This window comes from Bemisia tabaci, chromosome 4 (assembly GCF_918797505.1).
Source record: "Bemisia tabaci chromosome 4, PGI_BMITA_v3".
Lineage (NCBI taxonomy): Eukaryota > Metazoa > Arthropoda > Insecta > Hemiptera > Aleyrodidae > Bemisia > Bemisia tabaci.
Genome location: NC_092796.1, coordinates 29,172,798 through 29,187,411, shown reverse-complemented (window position 1 = coordinate 29,187,411; position 14,614 = coordinate 29,172,798). Strand labels below are relative to the sequence as shown.

The following is a 14,614-nucleotide window of genomic DNA, read 5'->3' as shown; positions in this document are numbered from 1 at the left end:
CAATACTGCTTTAGAACAAACGATGTATCGAATATCGATACACAATGATCGATATCCTTCCTGTTATCCCGGTTTATTAATATAGGTACATCCCGTTCATCCATGACTATCCTGTATAGGTAAAATTCCTCCCTTTTATCCCGATTATTATGAAGGAATCCCGTTTTATCCCAGTCATTACTGCTTTAGAAAAAAACGATATATCGAAGATCGATACACAAAGATCGATATCCTTCCTGTTTTCCGGTTTATTAATATAGGTACATCCCGTTCATCCATGACTATCCTGTATAGGAGGTAAAATTACTCCCTTTTATCCCGGTTATTATGAAGAAATCCCGTTTTATCCCAGTCAATACTGCTTTAGAACAAACGATGTATCGAAGATCGATACACAAAGATCGCTATCCTTCCTGTTATCCCGGTTTATTAATATAGGTACATCCCGTTCATCCATGACTATCCTGTATAGGTAAAATTCCTCCCTTTTATCCGGTTATTATGAAGAAATCCCGTTTTATCCCAGTCAATACAGCTTTAGAACAAACGATGTATCGAAGATCGATACACAAAGATCGATATCCTTCCTGTTTTTCCCGTTTCTTAATATAGGCACATCCCGTTCATCCATGACTATCCTGTATAGGTAAAATTCCTCCTTTTATCCCGATTATTATGAAGGAATCCCGTTTTATCCCAGTCATTACTGCTTTAGAAAAAAACTATATATCGAATATCGATACACAATGATCGATATCCTTCCTGTTATCCCGGTTTATTAATATAGGTACATCCCGTTCATCCATGACTATCCTGTATAGGTAAAATTCCTCCCTTTTATCCCGATTATTATGAAGGAATCCCGTTTTATCCCAGTCATTACTGCTTTAGAAAAAAACGATATATCGAAGATCGATACACAAAGATCGATATCCTTCTGTTTTCCCGGTTTATTAATATAGGTACATCCCGTTCATCCATGACTATCCTGTATAGGAGGTAAAATTACTCCCTTTTATCCCGGTTATTATGAAGAAATCCCGTTTTATCCCAGTCAATACTGCTTTAGAACAAACGATGTATCGAAGATCGATACACAAAGATCGCTATCCTTCCTGTATCCCGGTTTATTAATATAGGTACATCCCGTTCATCCATGACTCTCCCGTATAGGATGCAAAATTCCTCCCTTTTATCCGGTTATTATGAAGAAATCCCGTTTTATCCAGTCAATACTGCTTTAGAACAAACGATGTATCGAATATCGATACACAATGATCGATATCCTTCCTGTTATCCGGTTTATTAATATAGGTACATCCCGTTTTTCTAGGACTATCCTGTATAGGTAATAATCCTCCCTTTTATCCTGGTTATTAGAAGAAATACATCCCATTTTTATACCTGTCTACCGTCAATAATTCCTTTACGGAAGAATACATTTAAATTCCGGGGATTTTCAATGACGTTTAATGATTGGTTAAAAAAAGACCAGATGAGAATGCGAAATGACACGGACGTACACACAAAAAAGGCCTTATTTTTTTACTATAGTAAGAAAATTATATATTTAAAAAATATTATTAAAATTTTCATGCTTTTTTCGTAACATTGTAATATTGCGGAAAACGTTACGAGAAACCGATGGAGTAAATCGTCACCTTCCGGCTAAAGTATCATAAGCGTCATGCGACGTTTCAAAATTTTCGCAGACATTTTATTTTTTAACAGAGAAATAATTGTTGATTTAATGTGTTTGAAAATTTCACTGAATTTTATCGGCAGCTCAAAAGAAAATTCAGTGAAATTTTCGGACAGACTCGTTGAGAAATTTTTCTGTAAAAAAATGAAATGGCGATGGAAATTTTGAAATGTCACTTGGCGCTTGTGATAATTGCTTGAACTTTTCAACGTTCCCACATCTCCTATTGACTCACTCAAATGTGCGTCATTCAGTTACTAATCTTGAGTTCATAAGCTTGGGTATAATCTTCATGACGTAGATAATATGAATTTTGCAGCAATGATAAAAAAAAAATAATGCAAACATGATTTGAGCCATTAAAAATGTCAAAAAGTTATGGCCACTACGAACTTTTCGTTGCTCTTGATGTGGTCATAAGACCGAGATCAATAATTACTCAGCGTGATCAACAACATTTACCATTTGTGTACGCCTACTTTTTATGATAAGAGTATTTGAAGAGACCAAATGTATCATTAAATGTATTAAATAGATAATTACCGTTTCAACCGAGCTTCAACTCGACTCACCAACAGACTAAGGCCCTGGGGGCTTTATTGAGGTATTCAGTCCTGGATAGTGAACACCTACATACGAAATCGGTGGTTGGATATCTTTAATCATTGTTGATGGCTCATTATTACGGGAAACAAATTTTTTGTAGCATGGAAATGCGCATCGTCTTCAATTGCAGAGAAATATTGTGGATACAATAATCATTGGCTTGATGTTCTAAATGAATGGGTGTGTTGTCAACTTCTTCTCTCATACTCTTCATGTTCTGACTATGTAACTCGTCTTAATAACGCATTTGAGTAAACTTTCCGGTGCCTTATATATGCAAATAAAACTACATTTTAGGTCATTTTTTATTACATTTACTCACAGCTTCCGCCATTTTTGGGTCCCAAGAGCTCCATAAAGCTCAAAATGGAGGAGCCACTCAAAAACAATAGCCATATGACTATTTATTCATTCAAGTCGCTTTTACAGCGCGCCCGGGCGCTCTGCGACACCTAATCGCCATTCTTGTCTATAGATCCAGAGGTTATCTGGTGAATGGCATCTGACTATACTCTCTCTATTCATTTTCTCTACCTTAAACTTTCAAGGAGGCTCTGGGTATTTTGTCTCTGTGAATAACGCGTCCAAGAACAGGATACGGAAATGAACAGGAGGCAACCCTCTTTCGAACGACATCATCTCACTTATATAACGTACATGATGTCTTCTGATGTCATCGACATCATCTCACTTATATAAGCGAACAGGGGTCGTGGATTCTCAGAACGAAACTGAGCCCTGCGTTTACCAAGAGGCGCCAAATGAGAGATGGTCGTAGACCTATTAAGAGGCATTACTCAAAGTTTTTTTGACGACTCATGGATGCGAGACATCATGCGATTGTGCACGAAGTTCAATTTGAATTTTCTCAGAATTCGATTCCGAAAGAATTTTGGGGCCGGACGTGAATAAATCGCTTAGTTCCGAAAGTACTCGATTACTCTACAACAAAGTGACTCTAATGGCATAGATAACCTCCTTTAGTAAATGATATTGCTATTTTTCTATCGTTTATTGCAAGTGAGATGATGGAGAAAGAGTTCGTAGTCGCATCGGGTTACCGGAAAGGTGATTCAAAAATCGTATTATTTTAAGTTTTTGACGACAATTGGACGTATTTCTATCAAAGAGAACTATGTGGAGGTGGGAAAGATGGGGTCTGCTTGTTAGTGCTCGGGCCAGAAGAATGAATGGGAAATATAAAGCGCCATGACGAAGCTGATGTCTCGGCTCCTCGTAGTGGGCATTAACTCATGAGCCCTGCCCACAACGCTCTTGTCGCAGGGGCATGGCTCATGAGTTTTCATATTTTGGCGCTCAGTTCCTTTTTGATTCGATTTCAAATCCCACTGGTCCACTTTCCCAAAAGAACTCCCGCTCACTTATACATTATTCCTTATGCTGCTTATCGAGCACACTCCATCTTTCCCACACGTCTATAGTTCCTTTTAGCATAAATACGTTCAATCAATGCTGCCGTGCGAAGGAAAAACGCCGTATGTACCTTAAGGTGTTGCCAAACTTCCTTTGGAAAACACGAATTTCCTGGTAAACTTATAAATATTTTCCCGCCAATTTTTCAGATAATTTTGTTCGCAGTTTTACCTGAAGTTTCTGAAAATGTCAAAGGAAAATATTCGTAACTCTCCTTGAAAATAAATATTTTATTCAAGGAAATTTGGCACCTCTCGAATGTTCATATGGCGTTCTTCCTTAGCATGGCAGAATTATACAAACGTTGTTTCTAAACTGAGTTAGACATCGTTGTCCCTAATTGCAAAATGTGGTCCAATTGGCAACATTCGGTGGCGCCAGTGCGGTCATGACGCGGTGGCGCACTTCTTGTCATCGGAGGTGTAGAGAGAATATCAGTGATACAACGATAATTACGGCCGGAGGAGACACATGCGCACATTGCGCACGCGCCTGTTCTAGAGTTCGAACCAAAATGCGAAACCAAACTCGAAACGCAAAGGAGCAAGTCACCATTTATGCGTCTTGGTCTCGAGGCACTGCAATTGGACGTATCTCTGCCAAACGGAACTACGTACCCAATGACGTGAGCCCTGTTATGCATGTATTCTAATGGGTCTCAGGGCTCATGTCTTAATACACATAGTTCCATTTGATAGAAATACGTCCTTTTAAGGAGAATCTCTTTTTTCCGAAGGAGAATCGCCAGTTCATCAAACGTGCGTTACAATGGCCAGGCGTGAATGGTCGATTATCGATATTTTCGCATTTGAAGCTGTGGTGAAGAATCGATTATCAAGGTGTTCGTTGCGAACACATGTTTATAGATCTTTTTCCATAGGGTTAAATGGCAGATAAATCGATATATTGCAGAGCACGCTACGCCACTATGGTGCGTTATTCCTTCCGAACCGTTTTCAGACGAGTAACATTCACGTGTTTTCCGAAAGCACACGCTGCACAATCCATTCCCGTCTACGTCACGGGCCATTCGTCGCCTTCCTGACAAAAGGACTTAAGTACATTTCACGATTGACCCTGTCGTCCGTATAACTCAATGCTTCCCTGGGCTCAGCTTAAAGTGTAGTTCTGTTCTTTTGCCAACTTTGCGACGGAATTGAACGGCGGTTGTGACGAACTCACGAGACAGAAGTCGCAATTTCATACTTAAAGAGTGTTATTCAAAAGCTCCGATTTCAGCCTGTCGCCGCACAGTGCGAGAGAGCCAATGAGAGAGATCCTAAATGATATGTAAATTTTAAAAGCGTGTCTCCGTTCATACGAAGTGTAAACGTTTGAGGAAGGTTCCGTCGGTTTTCTCTGAAAATTCTCTGCCGTATGCATTCCTTAAAATTTATAATGTGACGAATTTAAATATCAAGATTTGAATTTTTTGTGAAAAAAAGCATGTTTAAACCCTCATAACGGCTCGCTCATCTGTGGGCACAGTGGATCAAGTCCGTAGGATAGATCGGACAAAATTTGGAAACTTTAAACGCTTATAACTTCGTTTATACAAACTTTGAGGTTCTAAAAGTGGGTCTATTGGTTTTCTCATGAACTTTTCTTTTCAAAGCACCCCTTGAAATTTAAAATATGACGAAACGAACATTAAAATTTGCAGTTTTAGTCCAAAATTTCTTGTCCGACCTTTCTAATTGAAGCGATCCACTGTGCACCGCGTCGCGCCTCCAATCAAATTTCCATTGTCGTCCCGCGGCACAAGACTTGCCTCGTTCTGAGGATGGCGAGGCTGGAAAATTTGTTCGCTTTCAGCGTTGCCAAGTCAAAGAATTCGAAATTTTATGGCGACGCATCTTATTGAAATCCTCCCATTACATCCAATGTTCAGGTTTAGCAAAAGGTGTATCCTAAGGTATGCCCTATGACATTTTTCCGTCTGAATTTTTAAAAGTCATAAAGTGCGGCACTGGTATAATGGCAAAAATTTATTTTTTCATTGAATCGGCCCATAGTAGAAGGACGCAAGTCCTTAAAACTAAATTTTACAGTGGCGGCATAAAACTGAGCTCCTTGTCAAGCACGGTGACTAAAGATTCTCTGAAATGTGGAACATATTAGTCAACGTTTATTTGAAATTTCTCAAATAAAATTCTAAGGCGGAACAATTTTAGTAAGACCTTTTAGGCTAATTTGCAAGTTTGGATTTACATCCTCACTCAAGAAATTGAAGGAAAACTGTAACAGATGCATGTTGAAGACGTAGGTTTGTAGTGAGTTTTGGAATTTGTAATACTAAGTTACGCTTTATTAATATAGAGCATGATGGGGAAAAAATATCGATTCAAAAACATAGGGTTAGGAGCATTGCTCTTTTTTCACTTTAAGGAAACAAATCCAAAAAATGTGCAAGGATCCTATAGGAGGCCAAAGTTTGCCCCTCGTCCGTAAAAAAGAAAAAAAAAAATTGAAAATGTTGAACTTGCACTCCTCTAACGGAAACCAATTCAATTCGAATGATAAATAAACGTGCATAATGTTAAAGTCTGCATTATACAAAACTATGCTTAAGCCTAAGGTCAAAATCGGAAGGAGCGACCGAAGTTGGCCGATTGGCCGTAGAAATTTGAAGTATTCGACTTGACAACGCTTTTACATGGAGGACAAGTTTGTCTAGCTTTGCCATTCCCGTAAGGGAAAACTTCTGAAACTTTCATTGGGATTCCCGAACCAGCTGAACTTGTCACTTTGCATAGTCCTCTTTTGGTAATGTGATTTTTTCGGAGGTCATTCATAATGATGCGTTTCACTCAGAGCCTTTGAGTATTGTCCAAGCAACATAGGCTAGATAGTGAGAACTATTTACACACAAAACTTGATTAAGTTTTCTTGATGTGGAAATTAGACATACTTTTCAGAAGATCGTAAGCCAGTGGTGATTCAAGAAGTTAATTTGATCCCCCCCCTCTTGTTTTTTTTCTCTATGAAAAAATTTTATTAAACCCCAGACTGCACACAATTTTACTTCTCAATCTGGCAAAAATTGCGAATAGATTTAAATATATATCCCAATCTCATGAATCAAGATGTAAACACACTAGCGTTATAAAAATCACAATTACCTCGGCTTCGTAGAGTTATTTGAGCAGAAAACTTATGACTCGGACTCTTTTTCCATTTATGACTCTTCATCAAGTTTTTCGAGTTTTTTTTTCAAATGCGGCGGAGTATCGTGAAATTTCAGTCTGATTCATGAAATTTAATAGCGGAAAATCATTAAAAGAGAAGCAGTTTCGCGTTCATACTGAACTCATAACTTGATTTCATAACTTGGGGTTATGAAACTGGAGGAATGTCTGGAATTAATTGAATAAAGTGGCAAACTTGTACTATATGGCCGAGTGGTCCCGAAAATAATTTCCTGTGATGTCATTTCGTCTTCATTTCAGCAGTCACGAAAATGTAACTGATTGTCATTTCACTGCCACAATTCTTCTATTTTCTTTTGTTTAAAAAGAATACGTAATTTCTGAAGTTCATGCATGACGTATTACTCAAACAGTGAAATTGAATACTTTTCTGTTAGACGGGCGCGAGTCCAAAACTTATGAGCCCAGGCTGTCGTTGATCACGTAGGATGCTAGGACTCATGAGTTTTTGGACTTACGCCCGTCTGACAGAAACTGATTCAATTATGAGCAACCTTCTCGCGCAATCAATGCCATAGTGAAAAGTAAACTTATTTGAATGACAGCGAATTCAGTTGACAACTTTACATGTATAGAGGAGGTCAATGCTCATCAGGTTTTTGGCAAACACCTGTGTCCTGTGTCCTACTTTTACTCGGTGAAAGAAATACACCAAGTATGAGATTTTAACGATAACTTCATGAAAGGAAAACTTTTCAGTTGAAACTTGAAAATCTGTTCTCAGGGATTTTTTTCGGTAGAATTGTTAGAAATGAATGCCTTCACCTCTCCCTCTCTCTCACCCCCTTTCTCTATTTTAAAATTGTGCAAACAGTATTGACGAGTAGAGAATACAGAACTTGTTTTTCTTTTATTTGTTGAGCATCATCAAGAAAGGAATATTTCGTTACCACTGGGAACCAGGCTTGGAAGTGTATCCAGGCAGGTCTATTAGCACGTCTGACTCTAGGTCAATACTGCCGTGCTAAGGAAGAACGCCGTATGAACCATTATACGTTGCTAAATTTCCTTCGAAAAACAACGAATTTACGGGAATATTTGTGAATATTTCTTCTCCGATTTTTCGGAGGATTTTGTTCGAAATTTGATCTAAAAAGTCCGAAAATGTCAAGGAAAAATATTCATGACTTTCTTCAAAAATTGATATTTTCTGAGAGGAAATTTGGCAACATTCAAATGCTCATACAGCGTTTTTCCTTTGCACGGCAGAATAGGGCCCAAGTTCAAATCTCGGTAGTGTTGACAAATTTTCACGTAACTAACGAGTGGATCCACAAAAATATATTCAAAATGGCCCTAATCCCTACAAATCCGAAAAGTCTGAGCCATGAAAATACCTACCCCCTGATGTATGAGAGCAATGAAATTTAAACTGATTGTACATGTGGCTGTAGATTCTCAACAGAACTTAAGATATATTAAATCTGCACGAGACAAAAAAGTCTAGAGTAAGGGCGTATGCCGCAGAGGCGTGGCGTTCTTTGCGATATATCGATTGTTGTGCCATTTAAACCTATGGAAAAGGATCTAGGGTGTTCGCAGCGAACACCTTAATAATCGATTCTTTATCATAGGTTTAAATGGCATAATAATCGATACATCGCAATTAACGCCACGCTACTGGTATCCCGGTTTCCACGTGAGCCTTGTTTTACATATGAGTCCATGCTTTTTGGGGCTCGTACGGATATAGAGATACGCCCTCACGCCACACTGTGGATCGAGTCAATAGGAGAGGTCGGACAAAATTTAGAAACTTCCAACGCTGATTACTCCGTCTATACAAAACTTTGAGGTCCTAAAACCCAAGTAGCAGTGATCGCTATAAATAGCAATTTTATCGGTTGGTTATCGCGATTATATCGGTGGCAATATATCGAGATACCATCGCATTGAAAATCGCGATATATGGCGATTAAATTGCTACACATCGCAATTTTTGGTGCGATGAAATCGTGATCAATTTTCGTCGATAGGATCGAGATTAAATTGACACTTATCGCAATTTTTATTTCGAAAATATCGCAATAAACTGCCGGGCGAAAAAATCGCGATTTTATCCCGACAAGATCGAGGATAATCGCTCAGATGTGGATGATCCTAGCGATTTTATCGCCGATAAAATTGCAATATATCCCTACTTTTCGGTTGAAAAATGCTACGTGGGAAGTGCTTCTATTGGTTTCCTCGTGAAATTTTCTTCTAGTAGCTCCCATTAAAGTTGAAAATATGACGAAGTAAATATCAAAATTTGCAGTTTTAGAAAAAAATTCATGTCCGAACTCTCTAATTGACTCGATCCACTGTGCGCCGGAGGAGCGACGAAATTAAATGAGAGCGAAAATACGATGTTATAAGACGCAGGTTTGAAAAGTAACATACCAGCATACGAAGAGGAGCTTTGCCAAAACACCTATGCGTAAATGTATAAAAACAACAACATTGATGTTCACCCGGCATAAAGGCCAAGTATGAATCAAGCCATCGCACCGATGTGCGTTTTAAGAATTAATAAAGCACTGCGATAATTAATTTTACTAGATTTTCCACCGCGCCTGTCTGTTCTTAAAAGCATCGATCACTCATTATTTTGACATTCATTGCACGGCAAAGAAACTGAGGATGCAAAAAAAAGGTCCTGATACATTGCGAGAACAATTTAATTCCCTCTCAACATACACTCAATCTCTGACAAAAAACTAGATCATCACACTGAGGTGTGAACTTTACCTCCTTCGATTCTAAGATTTTTTGAATGACAGTGACGAGAATGCGATTAGAGTGCAGGATAAAAAGGAAAGGAACGCACTGTAGTGAGGAAGGTCGGTTTGAATGTGTGAGACATTGCATAAATAATTCGACTAATTTTTTTAATCGAGGAAAATTTGCATTAATTTGCATCTAAATCTAGAAGTGACACATGTCATCTGTGACAGAGTCGCCACATTCTTCTCAAGAATCGCCTTGATTTAATATAAGGGTATTTGGATGAATTTACACAATAGCCGTCACTGTACTAAAGAGGCAAAAAAGTATTGAAGAGTCTCTTCCTTCTTTTCTTTTATACAAAAAAGTATCTCATGAATTTTGCCAAATATCGGAGTTTTTGAACAGTATTTCTGTTAGCGTTATTTTATTTTATCAATTGTTATCAGCAAATCTACATAGCTCAATCATTGTCCGTAACATGCCCAAACTAACGACTCTATGGGGCCCGTCGCAAGTTGTACCTCCAAAATTTTTCGCAAAAAATGATCGATGGCCAAAGTGCGAAAACACGTATTTCCATTGCGGTGTATCAAAATTTCTACTACTATTTTATTTATTCGAGGAAAATCAAGGCTACTTTAGAGCTCGAGATTTACAGAGAATACCTACTCAGCTAATAAAGGAGAAAAATCATGTGAGTTTTCAAAAATTACGGTGCCCAATTTTCCAGAAAAAAAAAAGGTATGACAGGAAGTGGCCTTCGTGGCCATCGTGATTTTTACAACGATATGTGTGGGAATCAACACACAAAGTTGATACTAGTATTCATGGTTTACATTAACTCAATGACAAAAATATATTCGAATAACTTCGTAACTCTGATTTTCTTGCATTCGATCATCATCAAGCGCACTTGTTAATACCTGGCTTGGAGATTAATACCTGGACTAAACTGTGTGGAAATATTTTTTCACCAACATTTTTGAAGACGATACATATACAAACACACGGTGCTTTAATGAATACATTGTCGAAGTTTATTTCGGAACGACAGCTCGCAAATGATTATGATGTGTACACTTCAGAATGGTAAACTGGTAGAGCAAAATAATAAAAATATTAAAATAGGGTAACAAAATAGTGCACATAAATATAAACTAACAGGTTTCGTTCAAGTAAATAAAATACCTGAAAAGGAGGAAAAAACGTTAGTCACAATATCTTTATCGATGTCCTGGCAGAAAGCTTCAGCTCGCGCCGCGCGCGCTGTCCTGTCTATGTGTTCTGTAGTATTCGAGCGCCTTCAAAATTATCACATGCAATAAGCGAGTCAACTTTTTTCCACCTGGTACGTGACTAACTGCAATTTAGCGGGCATGGTATGCAAGCGAGAGCTCACAGAGCGTGGATGGTTTCTAAAAAATCCGCCGACATTTAACTGCAAAGAATTCACTTTAAAAAAAAAAGCAGAGTAAAAAATCCGAGATTCAATTAGTACTTTTTATCTCTAAAAATTCGACATACCATATTAACAACTTTTTACAGTTATACTTTACATTGAGTCAGCGATTCAAGGTCACTCAAGTGCTTTCTGTCTGAGTTGATATTTTAATATGACGACACAGGGCATGGTGCTCATTCTCTAAATACAGAAACACTCATCTTAAGGGGGAAAAACTCTTATAGAGCTTTTTCCTGAGAGTTTCGCTGTTGGGAATATCACTAATTACGACCTGTCCATAAGGCAAATGCAGACGCGTTTTTGGTCTGATTGAATCCAAAATTAGCGCAGGGTAGCCTCCTAATTTTCTGCCTCCAAGTTAGTCACGTTAAAAAAAGTATGGCAAAAAAGTCCACATGCAATTAGCACTTTTTATCTCTTTAGATTTGACACATCATCTTAAAAGCTTTTTACAATTATTATTTGCATTGAGGCGGCGTTTCGTCCTTTAATGCAACGGGGATGGTAGCATGCATCGTCATATTTTTGATGGTAAAGGGTTACGCTCTTTGACTGCTTCGCAGTCCGACCTTTCGAGGCGTTATGCGTTATACGTTATACGTTATGCGTTTAAGTTATGCATTATGCGTTACGCATTATACTCCTATGAATTTCTACTGAAGAGTAAGATACTCTGATGGTTTTGATCACCTTTGCCTATAGTGTCGATGTTTTATTTTTATTACAGACATAAAAGCTGCTTTCATATCACTCTTTGGCGCTCTGCAACACCTGGCCGCCAAAACTCCCTATCCATGCAAAGCCCTCCACACTGAAAAAAAAGTTAGGGCTATACAGACATACCGTCCGTTCAGGACTCAGAGGTCGAAACTTCCGGGTACTGGAGCCGTACCTTCGATTGATCTGGGTGCCACTACTGGAACTCTCCGCCTTTCAGCCCGGAACTTGGACGATTATGTCTATATAGCCTGCTAGTACGGCTTCCGCGGCCGGAGTTTTTTTTTTTTTTCAGTGTAAGGTGTTGGCACTACCTCATTTCCTCTAAAATCTTCTATCGTCGCACCCTTTCACTGGGCGTCCCTTTCGTCTCCTCCTTGGGAGAACCCAATCAAGAATCTTCTTCAGCAGCCTTTCTTCCGTCATCCTGTTGACATGACCATACTAGACAAGCTGTTTGGCCATGGCGGCAAAGACGGTGTCATTTTCGACGCCCCGTCCTCTTTATTTCTTTCTTTATTTATTCTCCTCTGGCTTTTATCTTTATTTTCATTATCTTTCTTATTTTTGCAGCTATCGTCTCATCGGCGTCGCAGAAGGACGAGAACTCGAAAGGGAATGTCTCTGTGACAACGCAGACGGATCTGGCGAAGAAACCGGAGACAACTGAGCAGTCGGACCCGATAGCGCTGGCGATTGGGGATTTCGGAAAATGGCAGTTCCAGATGACGGTCCTCCTGTCGCTCTTCAACGTCCCTTGCACATGGCACATAATGGCCTTCGCCTTCCAGAGCTTGGACCCCAGTGATTACTGGTGTGTCAGCGCTGGTAACAACACCGTTTTCGCCGATAAGAGTGTAAGTTTTGTTATTGCTCAAAAATCAATTCTCTAACTCGTATCCATTCAATATTACTATCTCTCTTACCACATTGAGAGCGAAGCGGATTCATAGAGTACATAGAGTCGTAATGTAAGTGGGAGAGCTGGCGCCACTGTTAAGCATTTTCCAGGTCCCGAATTCCGAGATTCCTGTGTGACGCCGGGTCACTTTTTCGATACATGATCGATTGTTTGCGATACACGGGTACCTGGCCATCCGATGTATACAAAGAAGATAGGAATCACCACGTATTCCACGCCGCCATTTTGGATCGAACATGTATCGAATAAGTGACCCGAACTCGGCGCACACCGGGCTCGGAACTCGTCGAGCAGAACATGGCGCCAGCTTTCCCATTTACATTACGACTCTATGTACTCTATGAGGGGATTTGTGTGTGCTTGTCGCTATGTACCCTTTAATTGGTCGATGAATTAGCCAATCAGAAAGCATTGTCAGGAAAGTCATAATGACGATACTTTGGCTCTATGACGACTTCATCAACGGACGTTTTCGGTGAGCTCATCGACGGATGCGGGCGTTTCCGACGATGTCTGAAGATGTCTCGTCATTACGAACTTTTCTAATAATGAACATAATGACCAGAAATGACCAGAATTGATCAAAATTGACCAGATTTGAGTAATAATTATATAAAAAACCAAAAATCATTGAAACAAGTTACCAAATTCTAGAGTTGGATCGAAATTTTCTTGTTGCGTGCACTAAAAATTCGGCTGTAGGGACTCTAGTTTTATAGTTTGCAGAAACTAATTACATACATATATTATCATTTATAGTATCATTTCATTCAGTTACCTAAATTATTTTCAATGATCGTAACTGCAACTAGACAGTCATGGACTTAAACGAAATTGGCTATCCCTTGTTTGCCTAAACAATTATCAGAACTTAATAAAGTCTCCACGTTAGTATCTTTACGCAAATTTTTAATCGAATTAAAGCTCGATTTCTTACGTACATGTTAGAAGTATCACTAAAAATCTAGAAAAAACTGCATGCTTCGGAAGTCCTGTTACCATTTCTGCCGTGCTAGGGAAAAACGCCGTATGAACACTCGAGAGTTGCCAAATTTCCTTTGATAAAACATGTATTTTTGACGACATTCATGCACATCTTTCTTTGAAATTTTCAGATATTTTAGATTAAATTGCGTACGAAATTGTCCGCAAATTTTAGAAAAATATATTCACAATTTCCCCAGCAAATTCGGGTTTTATCGAAGGAAATTTGACAACGTCTGAAGGCTCATACGGCGTTTTTTTTAGCACAGCAGATTTAATGTCGAGGTATTATCGAATGATAGATAGAAGAATTCTCGATAAGGAACCGTTTCCGTACAGAACATAAATAATTGATGCAACACCATGCAATGGCAGCGTTTGCAGCAAGAGTCGTCGTTGTGGAAGCATTCGAGGCTGAGGGTAAAACTTGAAACGGCTCCGAAGTTTAACGGCGAGAGGGATTTTGATTTCCAATCAAAGACGAGAGGCACACTAGGCAAGCCTCTGGAGACTTGTTTGAAAATAACTTGAATCGAGAGTCATTACAGTCTGCCGGTGTCTTGATGAAAACTCGCCGACCACTTTTTGATGTTGGTTCTCCGAAGGAAACACAAACAACCGTATCTCACCGAGCTCGCTGTCAAAGCTTGAAAACCGATCGAACCGTTCATTAATCTAGTTCGTCGGGTGATTTTATGATTGGCCTTAGATAATATGAATACAATTCACTGAGCGTTAAGAATTCATCTTGAAATGCTAATAAGTTCGTGGTGAACGAGAAAATGGTATGAATGTCCTTTTCTATGTGCGCGAGTCAAGGGCACCAAGTTGGAATTTTCCCCTTTTACAAGGGAGGATTCAAAAGTAAC

The 14,614-nt window shown here is 39.0% G+C and overlaps 1 protein-coding gene across 2 annotated transcripts in view; it reads left to right on the top strand.

Annotated features, from left to right (window-relative positions):
* The window catches only part of LOC109036802 (organic cation transporter protein), a 108,995-nt gene that overhangs the window by 84,354 nt on the left and 10,027 nt on the right, over positions 1–14,614 (top strand). For both annotated transcript variants that reach the window (XM_072299656.1, XM_072299657.1), the window contains one exon: positions 12,413–12,696. In XM_072299656.1, the coding sequence (XP_072155757.1) occupies positions 12,413–12,696 (284 nt within the window). The remainder of the gene's footprint in view (positions 1–12,412; positions 12,697–14,614) is intronic.